Here is a 15,992-nt window from a genome sequence, read left to right as displayed (position 1 = left end):
CCTGCCGTATTTCTGGTTCTGACCGGATCTAGGTTTCCGTATCCTGTCCAAGGCCCAATCGTAGCTTCCGTCCCATCTGTTTACATTGTAAACAGAGGAAGGAGCAGCACGGTCATTTCATCGTTTTTTTTTTTCACACGGTTTCTTTTATTTGATAGCTTTTCCATTCTTGTGCCCGCCTGGCATATGATCCGCGCACATATCGTCTGCTATGTGCGCGAACGTGTCCACGTGTTACCATAGCGCACAGCTGGCCGTTTCCAATGTTTTCTTATGTAACACCGGCGGATACAGCAGGGGTAACAGCCTGGCAACGGATTTGTCTATTCCAATGGATTTGTTTTTATTCGAAAGCTGTCATCTTGTCTACCGGTCTACACATGAGTCGTGCACAGATCATGCACTATGCGTGCACGTGCCCACATTAAAATGGCAGCAAAATTGTTACCACTGACCTTATATGGACATTCACAGTTCTGCTCTGCCTTCCCATAATGCACCAGGTGGGACTTGTTGATGATGCGTACGATCATGTGACATTGGACCGCTCCCCTGGCAACCTCCCTCTGACCAATCAGGAAGGACCTCTGTAGCTCGGCAACCGTTACCCCCGGCAACACTGGCACGCACACACACACACGCACACACACACGCACACACACACATACACACACGCACGCACGCATACGCACGCACGCACGCACACACACACACACACAATGTCACAGTCATATTTTAGTCAATTTAAAGTCGGACTGAAATGACTTTTATGGACATTTTATTTTGAAGTATCAGTCTGAAACGGGAACCTGTGATTTTCTGAGGTATGGCAACATGGCATGTTGCCGTACCTTATCTTTTTCTGAACTGACGCCACTGCCTATAATGTTTTCAGATACACATTTTATTGTTCTCAACAAATAATAATAATATATCTGGACGTCATCTTGAATGACATTCAAAACGGAGCAGCTCTATAATTAATATATAATATAATATATTATAAGTAGCTCTGTAATTAATATATATAATATATTATATAATATATAATAAGTAGCTCCATAATTAATATATATAATATAATATATAATAAGTAGCTCTGTAATTAAAAACAGCCGTTTGAAGGAATGTGCAGCAATGGGAATCAAAGGTGAATGTAATCAAAGGTAAGATATGATGATATGATAATGATAACATATGATTACCACGGATAAGCTCTAAAAGTGTGAAAAACCTAATTCACTTGGTCTTAAAGGTTTTAGTTTTAGTCATATTTTAGTCTCCCACCTCCCTGCAGTGTCTGGTCCTCTCCACTAGGGGGAGTGTGTCTCCAGCTCTCTCCACTGTAGTCCACGTTGTTCCACAGGGGAAGATATGAGCTCCTATTGGCTGTCAGGGGCATCAGTGGACCTATTGGAACAAGCAGTCAATTAAGACAGACAGACCCGAAAAGTAAATCTTCTATTTTAAAATGATGGGTAAGATTTGCGTGCGATAAGAAATGTCATAGTGTACCTCAATACCTCCAAATCCAAATACCTAAAGATATGCTTGAATATGGCTATGGTTTCAACCTTGTTATTAGTGGCCAAGGGCCACGAAGTGGCCAAAAGGCCACTCCTTGATATTGACTTCATCATAACTATTATTATTCTTCCGACACTTTTTCTCTAGTGGCTAGACCGTGCAGTCGCTTTTTACGAAACTCGGCAGTATGGCAGAGGACTATGCCAAAACGCGAAGCTCGCAACAATCGGCCAAAGGGTGGCGCTGTAGGAAACCTTTGAAAAATGCCAACTTTGAACAGATAAAGCTCATGCTCTATTTCAGGTCCAGCCATGAAACCTGTATACACTGTACTGTATACCTCATGCCGAACAACTTTTACACTCTGACTTTTGACCTCTGACCTTTACTTCTCCCACCATATCTATCTATCTATCTATCTATCTATCTACCTATCTATCTATCTATCTATCTATCTATCTATCTATCTATCTATCTATCTATCTATCTATCTATCTATCTATCTATCTATCTAATGCCTGGGGAGTATCTAGTGTGTGTGTGTGTGTGTGTGTGTGTGTGTGTGTGTGTGTGTGTGTGGACTCACCAGTGTGTATCTGGGGTTGTGTGTTTGTGCACCAGGGCAGGGATTGTGCGTCCGTCTGGGTGAGGTGTGAGTCACCGTCTGCTATCTCCATGGTAACCAGCACGTAGCTATGACAACAAACACATCTCCATGGTAACCAGCACGTAGCTATGACAACAAACACATCTCCATGGTAACCAGCACGTAGCTATGACAACAAACACATCTCCATGGTAACCAGCACGTAGCTATGACAACAAACACATCTCCATGGTAACCAGCCCGTAGCTATGACAACAAACACATCTCCATGGTAACCAGCACGTAGCTATGACAACAAACACATCTCCATGGTAACCAGCACGTAGCTATGACAACAAACACATCTCCATGGTAACCAGCACGTAGCTATGACAACAAACACATCTCCATGGTAACCAGCACGTAGCTATGACAACAAACACATCTCCATGGTAACCAGCACGTAGCTATGACAACAAACACATCTCCATGGCAACCAGCACGTAGCTATGACAACAAACACATCTCCATGGCAACCAGCACGTAGCTATGACAACAAACACATCTCCATGGTAACCAGCACGTAGCTATGACAACAAACACATCTCCATGGTAACCAGCACGTAACTATGACAACAAACACATCTCCATGGTAACCAGCACGCAGCTATGACAACAAACACATCTCCATGGTAACCAGCACGCAGCTATGACAACAAACACATCTCCATGGTAACCAGCACGTAGCTATGACAACAAACACATCTCCATGGTAACCAGCACGTAGCTATGACAACAAACACATCTCCATGGTAACCAGCACGTAGCTATGACAACAAACATCACATTATACTTAGGGTGCGTTCGGAATTGCGTAGCGGGTTGAATTGTATTTCCTCTATAAATAGCAAATCTTTCACTCAATAGTAATTGATGATGTCATAAATGTCATGTGTGATCTAACCCTATGGAATTTATGGCATGCAAATAAAAACAAACTTAATACTTGCTATGGTTAATGTGAGCATCAAATCAATATTTCAAATGTGTTTGTGTTTGGTTTTTTTGCACATGCATGCCATAAAAATGACATTTATGACATCATCAACTTGCGACAGGCATTTCCCCTATTGAGTGAAAGATTAGCTATTTCTAGAAGAAATAAAATATTTAAGGTGTTTTTAATTTTACATTGTAGTTATAAAGGACAATTATAATGTATTAAGTAGGGCTGGGACTTTAACTGATTAATTGCGATTAATTAATTACAGGAAATTAACGCGATTAAAAAAATTACCGCATTTTAATGGCACTTTTGCACCACAGAACCTTCAGTTTAGGGCATACCGATCATAGCGATGCACCAACCAAGAAGAGACAACAAACTCAAAGAGAGAAGTAGCCGATCAGAGCGCTTTGCTTGGCCCAGTGGATGCCAAATTTAGATCACTCACTCACTCGTTGATTCCCTCGTACAACAAAATGTGTTTTACTTGAAAAAGAAATGCTTCTCAGGTCAAATATCGATGTGCGATTAAAATGTGATTAATTGTGATTAATTAATCACAGAGCCTGTAATTAATTAGATTAAAATGTTTAATCGCATCCCAGCCCTAGTATTAAGGCATATTTGTTGTATTAGCCATGCAGGGATCCTTTTAAGCTGTGTTACAATTACAAACATGACCTTCTTTAATTACTTCAGTCTATTAGTAGCTTAATGACTACTACTAGTCATTTATGTCCAATATATATTAATATATATATAATATATATATAATATATATTAGTAGCTTAATGACTACTACTAGTCCTTTATGTCTTTAATTACATCAGTCTATTAGTAGCTTAATGACTACTACTAGTCATTTATGTCTTTAATTACATCAGTCTATTAGTAGCTTAATGACTACTACTAGTCCTTTATGTCTTTAATTATATCAGTCTATTAGTAGCTTAATGACTACTACTAGTCCTTTATGTCTTTAATTACTTCAGTCTATTAGTAGCTTAATGACTACTACTAGTCCTTTATGTCTTTAATTACATCAGTCTATTAGTAGCTTAATGACTACTACTAGTCCTTTATGTCTTTAATTACATCAGTCTATTAGTAGCTTAATGACTACTACTAGTCCTTTATGTCTTTAATTATATCAGTCTATTAGTAGCTTAATGACTACTACTAGTCCTTTATGTCTTTAATTATATCAGTCTATTAGTAGCTTAATGACTACTACTAGTCCTATATGTCTTTAATTACATCAGTCTATTAGTAGCTTAATGACTAATACTAGTCCTTTATGTCCAATATATTTAATATATATTAATATATATATAATATATATATAATATATATATAATATATATTAGTAGCTTAATGACTACTACTAGTCCTTTATGTCCAATATATTTGTATACATTTAAGTTCATAAAGTCAACATAAGAACATGTACAATAAATGCTGTTGAAATGAAATAAAATGTTACTTTTCAGGATTCCAAAACAAAAGCACTAGAGTTCTCAACGGGCCCGATCCTAACAATTATCATAATTTTCGCCTCGAAAACCTGAAAGCCAGAGAGAGAGAGAGAGAAAAAAAGAAACGTCGCCAGTAGGCAGCTGGCAGCACCAGTGTCTCAAATTACAACAGTGAGAGAATGGACATATAATAATTGGCGAAATGGCAACTTCACGTGTTAAATTGTTCATGAAACATGCAAGGTTCTGCACAAAATGTGCTAACGTTAAATCCCTGTTGTTGTCAACAGTCGATCTCAATCATACAGCTCTCATCCTCTCTCTCCCTGCTGTTGTCGCTGCCTGCGTGATTTATGTTTCGTCCTTTCGACGGTGACGTATCAAACACAGGCAGCTGGTTCGACAGATCTATAAACCCAAAACGTGTTCATCTGGCTTGCATTCTGGGCTTGCAGATCTGTTATGTTTAGTTTGCGACACCACCTGACCACCATGCTTAAACATACACAACTCAGGCATTTAATAAGCGGCGCTGCGGCTGTAAACCCTTTAATATAAATGCACACAGCAGCAGCTGTAAACCCTTTAATATAAATGCACACAGCAGCAAAGGACTCTTGATTAAAACCCACTGAATGCCAGACTTTCTATTATTTAATGGCCCTTGTTGCCAGCCATTTTGTTTAATTTCATATTTTTATGGGGCCCCAAATAAATATTGAACTTTCAGCTACAAATATAAATAAATATATGTATGAGAATAAAGATCCATCATCAAAGTTGCCCACTCCAGAGTTACTACAAGGTAAATGAAAGGTAACTATACATACACACACACACACACACTCCAGAGTTACTACAAGGTAAATGAAAGGTAATACATACACACACACACACACACTCCAGAGTTACTACAAGGTAAATGAAAGGTAACTATACATACACACACACACACACACTCCAGAGTTACTACAAGGTAAATGAAAGGTAATACATACACACACACACACACACTCCAGAGTTACTACAAGGTAAATGAAAGGTAACTATACATACACACACACACACACACACTCCAGAGTTACTACAAGGTAAATGAAAAGTAACTATACACAGTATATACTGTATACACACACACACACACACACACACACACACACACACATACACACACACACACACACACACACACACACACACACACACACACACACACACACACACACACACACACACACACTCCAGAGTTACTACAAGGTAAATGAAAAGTAACTATACAGTATATACTGTATACACACACACACACACACACACACACACACACACTCCAGAGTTACTACAAGGTAACTAGTAAATGAAAAGTAACTATACATATACAGTATATACTGTATACACACACACACACACACACACACACACCGGTACCGGTGGCGCGGCACTGCTGCGACCCCGGAGGAGTTGCTGCAACAGCAGGGAGAGAGACGGCCACGCAAGCGAGGGAGGAGGGGAGGCATTCAACATCGTCTCCGACGGAGGTGCAACAAACCACCGTTGCCATCGATACTCCTCAGTAATGCTAGCGCCCTACGGAACAAGATGGAAGACCTGCGTCGGAATACACGGCTCTGCCACGAATACCGTGAGTGGTGTCTCATGGTTTACACAGAGTCCTGGCTCCCGGAGGAGTTCCCAGACGCGTTGGTATCGTTACCAGGATTCACAACTGTCCGCATGGACAGGAATGAAAACTCGGGGAAAGGGAAAGCGGGAGGGATATGCGTTTATATCAAGGATGCTTGGTGCAGGGATTACACTATAAAAGACACGGTGTGCTCCCCTGACCTTGAGCTTTTATGCTTAAATCTAAGACCGTTCTACCTACCTAGAGAATATGGGAATGTTTTCATATGTGCGGTCTACATCCCGCCCAGTGGGAACGCGTCTAGGGCTGCATCACGCATAGCAGACTGTGTCCACCAGCAGTTAAAAGACAAGCCAGATGCACCGCTGTTTACACTGGGAGACTTCAACCACTGTAAACTGGAATACGCCCTCCCTGGGTTTCAGCAATACGTTTGTGACGGTACAAGGAAGGACAATATATTGGACAAATGCTACGGCAACATTAAGCATGCATATGAAGCTAGAATTAGAGCTGAGCGGCTGCTTCTTTGCCACAGACTGGGAGGTTTTTCAGGAAGATAACATCGACAGTACTGCAGAGGCCATCACAGGGTATATTCATTTTTGTGTTGACTCAATAGTTCCAAAAAAGACCATCAAGGTATACCCCAACAACAAGGACTACATCAACCCTGATATCAAGGACTGTATCAGGAGGAAGAAGCAAGCCTTCCGGAACAACAACACGATGGAATTAAAACTAATACAAAAAGAACTCGATGGGAAGCTAAAGGAAGCTAGAGAGCAGCACAGTAAACGGGTCCGAGATGCTTTTGCTAATAAAAACTCAAAAGAGCTGTGGGACTCAGTTAAAGAAATTACTAACTTAAACTCAGAAAAAAAGGACATGTATGCACACAATGAATTGGAAAAGGCCAATGGATTTAACTGTTTTTATAAACGTTTTGACTCTAATCCTGCAAAGAAAATGAATGTAAAGAGCTACGAAGTACAGTGGAGTGTGACCCAAGTAAACATAGAATAGTAATTGAGCCCAGTGATGTGGTAAATGTCTTTAAAAAGTTGCACATTAAGAAGGCCAGTGGGCCAGATTGTATCTCTGCCCTCCTCCTTAAAACCTTTGCTGAGGAGCTAACTCCGGCATGGAGCCCTCTATTTCAGAGGTCAGTAGATTCAGGCTGCATTCCTGCTATGTGGAAAAGAGCTGTTATCATTCCCGTGCCTAAAAAATCCTGTTCGAAGGAAAATAATGATTTCAGACCAGTAGCATTGACATCGATAGTAATGAAATCATTAGAACGTATCATGGTAGGTAAATTACGTGAGGAGGTAGAACATCTTTTAGACCCTAACCAATTTGCCTATAACAGAGGCAGGGGTACGGATGATGCCTTAAATTCCACTACTCTTTTGATCTTGAAACACATTGACAATCCCTCAACCTATGCTAGATTAATGTTTATGGACTTTAGCTCCGCATTTAACACGATTCTCCCTCAGATCCTGCTAAACAGGCTAAAGCAGATGAATGTTAACCCTTACATAATGAAATGGTACTGTGATTTTCTCATAGAGGCAACAGCAAGTTAAAGTTAACTCCACTCTCTCTGACCTACAGGCCATAAGCACGGGAGCTCCCCAAGGTTGCGTAAGTTCCCCCTTTTTGTTTATTGTGTACACAAATAACCTGCGTAGTCAGCACCCAAATAATTATATTATAAAGTTTTCAGATGACACAGTCATCCTTAGTTTATTGGAAGAATCCTCCAACATTGACCCGTACAAACAGAGGTGGTGTGAGGAGCAAAATCTTATTTTAAATGTAAAAACAAAGGAGATCGTTTTTGATCAAAAGGCTGTGGGGGATCACAGTCCGATCCTTATCCACGGAGAGAGAGTGGAGCAGGTGACTTCTTATAAGTACTTGGGCATTTGTTTTGATTCTCAGTTGAACTGGGCCAACCAAGTGGATTCCGTTTGTTCTCGCCTTAACCAGCGCATGCACTTCCTGAGAAGGCTCAGGGTCCATGGGGTGGCAAAAAACATCATGTTACTGTTCTATAGGGCAAACATGGAATCTATCATCCGCTATGGTATCACCACCTGGTTTGGTAATCTGTCAGTCAAACTCAAATCCCAACTGCAAAATCTAGTTAATAGGGCTGGTAAAATCATTGGCATGCAGCCCCCATGTTCTCTCGGAGAGATATTTGATAAGACAGCGTTAAAACAGACCCTTAAAATCATCCGTGACCCGAGTCACATCTTATATAAAGAATATGAGATGCTGCCATCTGGCAGACGGTATAGATCATCTGATGCACAGCGGAATAGATTTAAGTTTTCATTTGTTCCATTGTCAATCGAAGCACTCAATAAGCATATCAAAAAAAGAAGACGATGAATTGCTGGACGGGGCGGGGGAATCTGTGTGCTGGACCACAGGATGTTGATATATCGCACACTGGGGTGTCATGATGGGTGCGGGATGAATTTTAGGTGTATATATATATATTCATGTATGTCTTGGTATGTGTTTTTTTGTACCTTTTTGTATTTTTGTACGCTGTACCTCTATTGCCCAAGACAAATTTCTCCTCGGAGACAATAAAGGCTAATTCAATTCACACATACACACACACACACACACACACACACACACAAACACACACACACACACACACACACACATACACACCCAGACATGGCGGGGCAGAAAGCTGTGTTGACGGTTCGAGTCCCGCAGCTCAGCACGTTACGCTCGACCAAAGGGTTCAGCGAGGGGTCAAGGGTCACGCGAAGCCGACAGTCCCCGTCCGTCACTGTGACATCATAGAGGTCACCTAGAGGTCATCACATGATAGAGGTCAAAAGGTCGTCACCTAGAGGTCATCACATGATAGAGGTCAAAAGGTCATCACCTAGAGGTCATCACATGGTAGAGGTCAAAAGGTCATCACCGAGGCCAGTGGTTCTCAACCTGTGGGTCAGGACCCCCAGGGGGGTCCCCAGATGATTAACTTAATGTGCAACATTGTTTTCTCTCTCAACAGTAAACAAACCAACATAAAGTTTAAGTGTATAGAGGGTATCTGCACATTTATAAAGTGACAATTTAACTCTTATTCTGCCAGATGTTGTTATTTATTATTGGGTTTTGTGCCAGCAAAAGCACCTTACCTTTGCGATGATATAGACAAAGGTGTATTCTTTTTTTTTTTGAAATGTTCTCTTAAAGAGTGTGCCGTGGCTCTACCAGCAGTAGGGGGCAGCCTCATGCAAGAATTAATGTGAAAATGGTCTCAGCTCGACGCTTGCTTGTCAAGGCTGTTCAAGGCTGATGAGTCGCTACAGAGCAATAGATCCAGAGAAAAACACATGGAACAGTGTTGTGACTCCATTGATGTTAACGTCCAGTTGGATTTTAAGAGTACTTTTATGGGAGCTGTTTCAACGGTAGACACCCGCGCGACACCTCAACAGGTTACAGACATCAAACCAAGGTACAAAAGAACGAGCCAAAGAACGTACAATTGGCATTATCGGGCCGTCAAAAATGGGGCGAACGGGAACGTTCAAAGCAGTATAAGAGTTAAGGACTTTTTAATACCTCTAAAATGACAAATTAAACTTTGGCCAAATTGTCAAATATTAGAAGCAGAAATTGTGAAAATAGCAGATCTACATGCTCACAACGACTCGCGCTGCGAGGCTTTGTGAGCTTGTAGATCTGCTATTTTCACAATAGAACCATGTCATACAAAATGTAATGCCTCAACTGCTCATCAGAGTGGGGGTGTCCCCAGTTAAAATATGATTATTCTGGGGGAAAAGTTGAAAAGGTTGAGAACCAATGACCTTGGCAACCACATCACCATAAAGTCACCATAGCAGTGTTATGTAAAAGTTTACAGTTTAGGCATTTAGCAGACGCTTTTACCTCTTGAACCCCATTGCCCCCGCCGGCGGGGGCAAAAGGTGTTGACCTCTGAACAGCTGTCAATAAATGTCAATAAATCAATAGAGACCAAATAAAAGTACAATTTCATTGTTGATTATTGTTACAGTGGTCCTACAGTATAGTAATCAGCTGCCATTGTACTTTTCATCCATACATTACTCATATTACAGTGTTATTACTACTTATTGTTACTCGTTTTTATCATTTTTCACCCTATACTTTAACAGTACTAATATTACAGCACTACTCTCACTAAAACATCTGTAGAGTTTACATAGTTTGGAATATATTCATACAATTTTGCCTATCAATTGATGACACCTTGGTGAACAATTTCTCTATTCAATATTTTTTTTTTATATAATTTCTTTATTGCTTTTGACACAAGTACATTTGTTATTAAAATTCTCACAAGATGTCAAAAAGTTTTTTTTGTTTGTTTTTTCTCCCCTATGTGCACTTACAGTACACCACTGACAATACAACATGTAGCATACATACAACATACATTCCATCATACATAATACAAGTATGGTCAGTATCATTTCTCTCTTATTTTCCCTTATTATACCTCCTGGCACTCCTCAGTGGAACAGTTATGGCATATACAGACCAAAGAAAACAAAAACAAAAAAAGTAAAAAAAATCGATAAAGGACTAGGTTGACCAGCTCAAACAGTATACATACATACATTCATATAGCTTAGATTTAGATCCTATCATCATGTCGGAGTGGCCAGCTGTAGTGTCTTTAATTTGTTTATATGTTCAATCATAGAGCCCCATGCGCGATCAAATTTCCCTGGTGACCCCCTCAGGTTAAACTTGATCTTCTCCAGGTTAAGGTACATCATGAGGTCTTTAAACCATACAGATGCTTTGGGGGCCAGGGTTGATTTCCACTCTAATAAAATCCTTCTTCTTGCTAGTAGAACTGCAAATGCAAGACACCCCTTAATTCCCCTCCCAATAAGTTGATGATCTACTAAGACCCCAAACAGCGCCATCTCCGCACACGGTGAAAGCTCCACATTCCAAGCTTCTGACAAATGTTTAAAAATGTCAGCCCAATAGCTTTGTAGACGAGGACATGACCAAAACATATGTGTCATGTTCGCTGGGGACATATGACATCTATTGCATGAGTCTGTGACACTGGGATATATTTTAGAAAGTTTAGCGTTAGTAAAGTAGATACGATGCACAACTTTAAATTGTATTAAGTTCAACCTGGCACAAGATGTGCTGTCATTCACTCTCTTTATAGCCTCCTCCCAGATTACCTCATCTATAACCTCTCCCAGTTCGTGTTCCCAATCTTTTTTTGATTTTTTCCATTCAATATTCCATTCAATATTCCATTCTCTATTCAATATTTATGTTTTCAATGAGGTCTTGAGGCTCATTCACTATTCAGAAGGCAAATTTTCCATAGGCGGAGGTCTTTTTCAATCCTCTTTTCCTAGCTAAATAATCACAGCAGGACAATTTGGTAAGAGAAATGTGATGTTTTACACTGCATTTGTGAATTTTCAGGGGTTAGCTGACATTTGGTGGGACAAGATTAGCCACAATCATTGTAGTTTTGTGTCCACAACTGTTCCAATTTGGGCATACATTTTAGGCGGATTTTTCCCCTGGACCCCCCTGGGGCTTAAGAGGTTTTAATCTAAAGCGACTTACAATAAGCAGATAATACATCACTATAATAAACAAGATAATATGTCAGTACATCAACAGCAATAAAGCAAATGCAAATGAATATCTATCTAGAAAACAACATAATCAGTCAAGAAAAGAAAGTTCTAAAAAACCTAAAAACAAATGCTAACTAGCTTCATGTATGGTCATTGAGTGTTTCAGTAGTGCTATGGGTTTAGGTGGAGTCTGAAAAGGTGAGTCTTCAGTCCATGGCGAAAGCTAGCGAGTGTTATGTTAACCCATTTAGGCCTAGAATTATTGAATGCTTTAACCAGTGAAAAATAGCAGATATACAAGCTCACAGCGCAGCACCGAGTGCCACGCTGCGAGCTTGTAGATCTGCTATTTTTGAAAAAGTCATGAAAATGTTTGCAAATCTTTGGATATATGTATTTGGGGGTCCTTCACATGAAAAGGTTTGAGAACCACTGACATAGTAGTCTCTCAAGAACAGATTAACTGAGCTCTAAGTGAAAAGGACCTTTTCTTTGACGATGGCTGGCCAGATTGCTGACATAGAAACATGGGTTTTTCCAAAAAACCTTAGAAGGATTCAAAAGACACTTATAGAATCGGGTCAAAATTCTAATTTTCACGATTTTTCAAAAATAGCAGATCTACAAGCTCACAGCGCGGCACTCCGAACCCTAACCCTAACCCATTTTTCAATAGTTATAGCATAAAATAATGATACACATTCATCTATCTGACAACATATAAAGTCACCATAGCAGTGTTCATTTAATCGTGTTATATATAATGTATACAACAGCTGAGAACAACAGAGCATGACATTAAACAGCCTGAGGAAAGACTAGAACCAATGGAACGGATCAGAGCCAATGGAACGGATCAGAACCAATGGAACGGATCAGAGCATGACGTTAAGGCTTGTCCTGTTGTCCGGGACAAGTTCATTAAAATGTACTTGTCCGTTGGACAAGTGGCTTTTGGTTTCTTTCTGTGACGCTCCTAGCAGCTTAGTGCTGTATGCAAACTATGGACTGGATCCTATAGCTTAGTGCTGTATGCAAACTATGGACTGGATCTTATAGCTTAGTTATGTATGCAAACTATGGACTGGATCCTATAGCTTAGTGCTGTATGCAAACTATGGACTGGATCTTATAGCTTAGTGCTGTATGCAAACTATGGACTGGATCTTATAGCTTAGTTCTGTATGCAAACTATGGACTGGATCTTATAGCTTAGTTCTGTATGCAAACTATGGACTGGATCCTATAGCTTAGTGCTGTATGCAAACTATGGACTGGATCCTATAGCTTAGTGCTGTATGCAAACTATGGACTGGATCCTATAGCTTAGTTCTGTATGCAAACTATGGACTGGATCCTATAGCTTAGTGCTGTATGCAAACTATGGACTGGATCGTATAGCTTAGTGCTGTATGCAAACTATGGACTGGATCTTATAGCTTACTTCTGTATGCAAACTATGGACTGGATCCTATAGCTTAGTGCTGTATGCAAACTATGGACTGGATCCTATAGCTTAGTTCTGTATGCAAACTATGGACTGGGTCCTATAGCTTAGTGCTGTATGCAAACTATGGACTGGATCTTATAGCTTAGTGTTGTATGCAAACTATGGACTGGATCCTATAGCTTAGTGCAGACTATGGAGTGCCCATATATGGAGTGGAGGGAGCAAGGAGGGTGATTAGCAGTCCTTTTGTTATTCATGTTATTTCAATGTCTGACTCCTATGCACGCATTTAAGAAAGACATATAAAAACATGTGACTTTTGTGCCTGGACAAGTGAATGGGAAATATACTTGTCCAAAGGACAAGTGCCTCAAAAAGTCAATGTCAAGCCCTGATGGATGGAAGGAGCACTTTGACTTTAGTAAACTCCTGAGTCCTACCATGTCTGAAGCGAGACACTCCACGAAATGGCTGATATGGTTATCATGTTCTCAGACTGTTAGGCATCCCAGGGGTTAATATTTTGGACATAGTTGGTTTCTGCCCGACAACAGTGATATTAAAAATAAACATGACTAAAATATTGATTAATATCAATAGAAATCATCATAAATAAATCCTTATAAATCATTATAACACATTGTAAATCATTATAAAGCATTATAACACATTATAAATCCTTATAAATGGTTAAAATCCTTGTAGAGTGAAATACTGACCTCTAGGGACGGTCTGGGGGAAGTACAGGGCAGATCCAGGGTCTCTGATGTAACGATTCACTGATAACACTAACAGAGACTCCACACACACTGCAGTACACACCTACACACACACACTCACGCACGCACGCACGCACGCACGTGCGCACGTGCGCGCGCGCACACACACACACACACACACACACACACACACACACACACAGAATATACTGAATATGAGCTTGGTCTACTAAGGTTGTATTTATTACTGTATTGTTGTTTACATTGACCTGCTTATTGTAAACGGCTCTGCATGGATTAAAGCTGATAATAAATGTATAAATAAATAATAATAAATATTAAAGTTATAATCTTCACCTGGTTGTTGGTTCCACTCCGTCTGTCAGATCCACATCTGGACACAACTCTGGACAGAACACATCTGGACATTCTGCTGTTGTTGTTATAATTATTATAATTATTATTATTATAAGTATTATAACTCTAAACAACTCTGGACATTCTGTTGTTGTTGTTGTTGTTGTTAGTAGAAGCTCGTACAACACAACTTATTTAATAACTATAATAATTAATGAGTTATATTATTCATTATGTGTTATCTAGTAGAATTATATAACTATAAATATTAATTAGTTGTTTTATTAGTAGTAATTATCAAAACAACACAACACTGCTGCAGGGCGCCGCCATGTTGGACCGCACTGCAGCGCACGCACGCACGCACGCACACACAACACTAGAACAACACTGACCCCTGCTGGTCACTGCATGCATCTGTTTGTTCTCTTCATGAATGAACTTGACTTCTATTGAATCTATTTAACTGATCTTTAGTCTTAACTTTAATGTCCAGGGGGGTCCAGGGGTATGCAGCTGCCATACCCTGGGTCCAGGGTATGGCAGGGGTATGCGGCTGCCATACCCTGGGTCCAGGGGGGTCCAGGGGTATGCAGCTGCCATACCCTGGGTCCAGGGTATGGCAGGGGTATGCAGCTGCCATACCCTGGGTCCAGGGGGGTCCAGGGGTATGCAGCTGCCATACCCTGGGTCCAGGGGGGTCCAGGGGTATGCAGCTGCCATACCCTGGGTCCAGGGGGGTCCAGGGGTATGCAGCTGCCATACCCTGGGTCCAGGGGGGTCCAGGGGTATGCAGCTGCCATACCCTGGGACCAGGGTATGGCAGCTGCATTCCTAGGACCAGGGTATGGCAGGGGTATGCAGCTGCCATACCCTGGGTCCAGGGGGGTCCAGGGGTATGCAGCTGCCATACCCTGGGTCCAGGGGGGTCCAGGGGTATGCAGCTGCCATACCCTGGGTCCAGGGGGGTCCAGGGGTATGCAGCTGCCATACCCTGGGTCCAGGGTATGGCAGGGGTATGCAGCTGCCATACCCTGGGTCCAGGGGGGAAAATAAAAGTTAGTTCTAAATATAAATCCATGAATGTCTCTTTGTCTATCTGTGCTGGTTATTATGTTGTTAAATTACAGTAAAATAACTACAAATGCAAAATTTAACATAATGGTCACTTTAACAAGGTATTATAATTATATTATAGGTATATATAATTATATATTATGTACTTATTCTTAAAATAAATGTATCATGCCTGTTGCACGCTTTCGCGTGTGTGCAAGACACCAGTCATGTTGCCATATTTTAGCTTTTTCTGAACTGACGCCACTGATAATGAGTAGTAGGCCTATTAAGACCAATTGTATGACATTTTAGTTGAATGTTATGATCAATAATCAGTATTAATTATAATTACATAACATTTTAGTTGAATGTTATGATCGATAACCAGTATTAATTATAAATATAGCTGCAAGCAGCGATAAAGTGTCCAAGGCATAAAAAGCAGGAAAGCAAAAAGCCATCAAGGGAAAGCAAAGAAGAATATCAAAGAAAAACTAGAAGCAGTGTTCTT

General features: G+C 40.5%; 1 protein-coding gene across 1 annotated transcript in view; it reads right to left on the bottom strand.

Annotated features, from left to right (window-relative positions):
- Positions 1–14,728, bottom strand: part of LOC308299924 (RPA-related protein RADX) — a 33,344-nt gene extending 18,616 nt beyond the window's left edge. Inside the window, exons 1-6 of the mRNA XM_080743702.1 lie at positions 14,423–14,728; positions 14,066–14,168; positions 8,937–9,081; positions 2,114–2,220; positions 1,288–1,410; positions 456–619 (exon numbers count right to left, since the gene is read on the bottom strand). Coding sequence (XP_080599828.1) covers positions 456–619; positions 1,288–1,410; positions 2,114–2,220; positions 8,937–9,081; positions 14,066–14,168; positions 14,423–14,494 — 714 coding nt within the window. The 5' untranslated portion in view covers positions 14,495–14,728. The remainder of the gene's footprint in view (positions 1–455; positions 620–1,287; positions 1,411–2,113; positions 2,221–8,936; positions 9,082–14,065; positions 14,169–14,422) is intronic.
- Between the last annotated feature and the right edge of the window lie 1,264 nt (positions 14,729–15,992).

This window comes from Nannobrachium achirus (genome assembly GCF_963921795.1).
Source record: "Nannobrachium achirus genome assembly, chromosome: 15".
NCBI classification, from domain to species: Eukaryota; Metazoa; Chordata; class Actinopteri; order Myctophiformes; family Myctophidae; genus Nannobrachium; species Nannobrachium achirus.
This window is presented reverse-complemented; position numbering and strand designations above follow the sequence as displayed.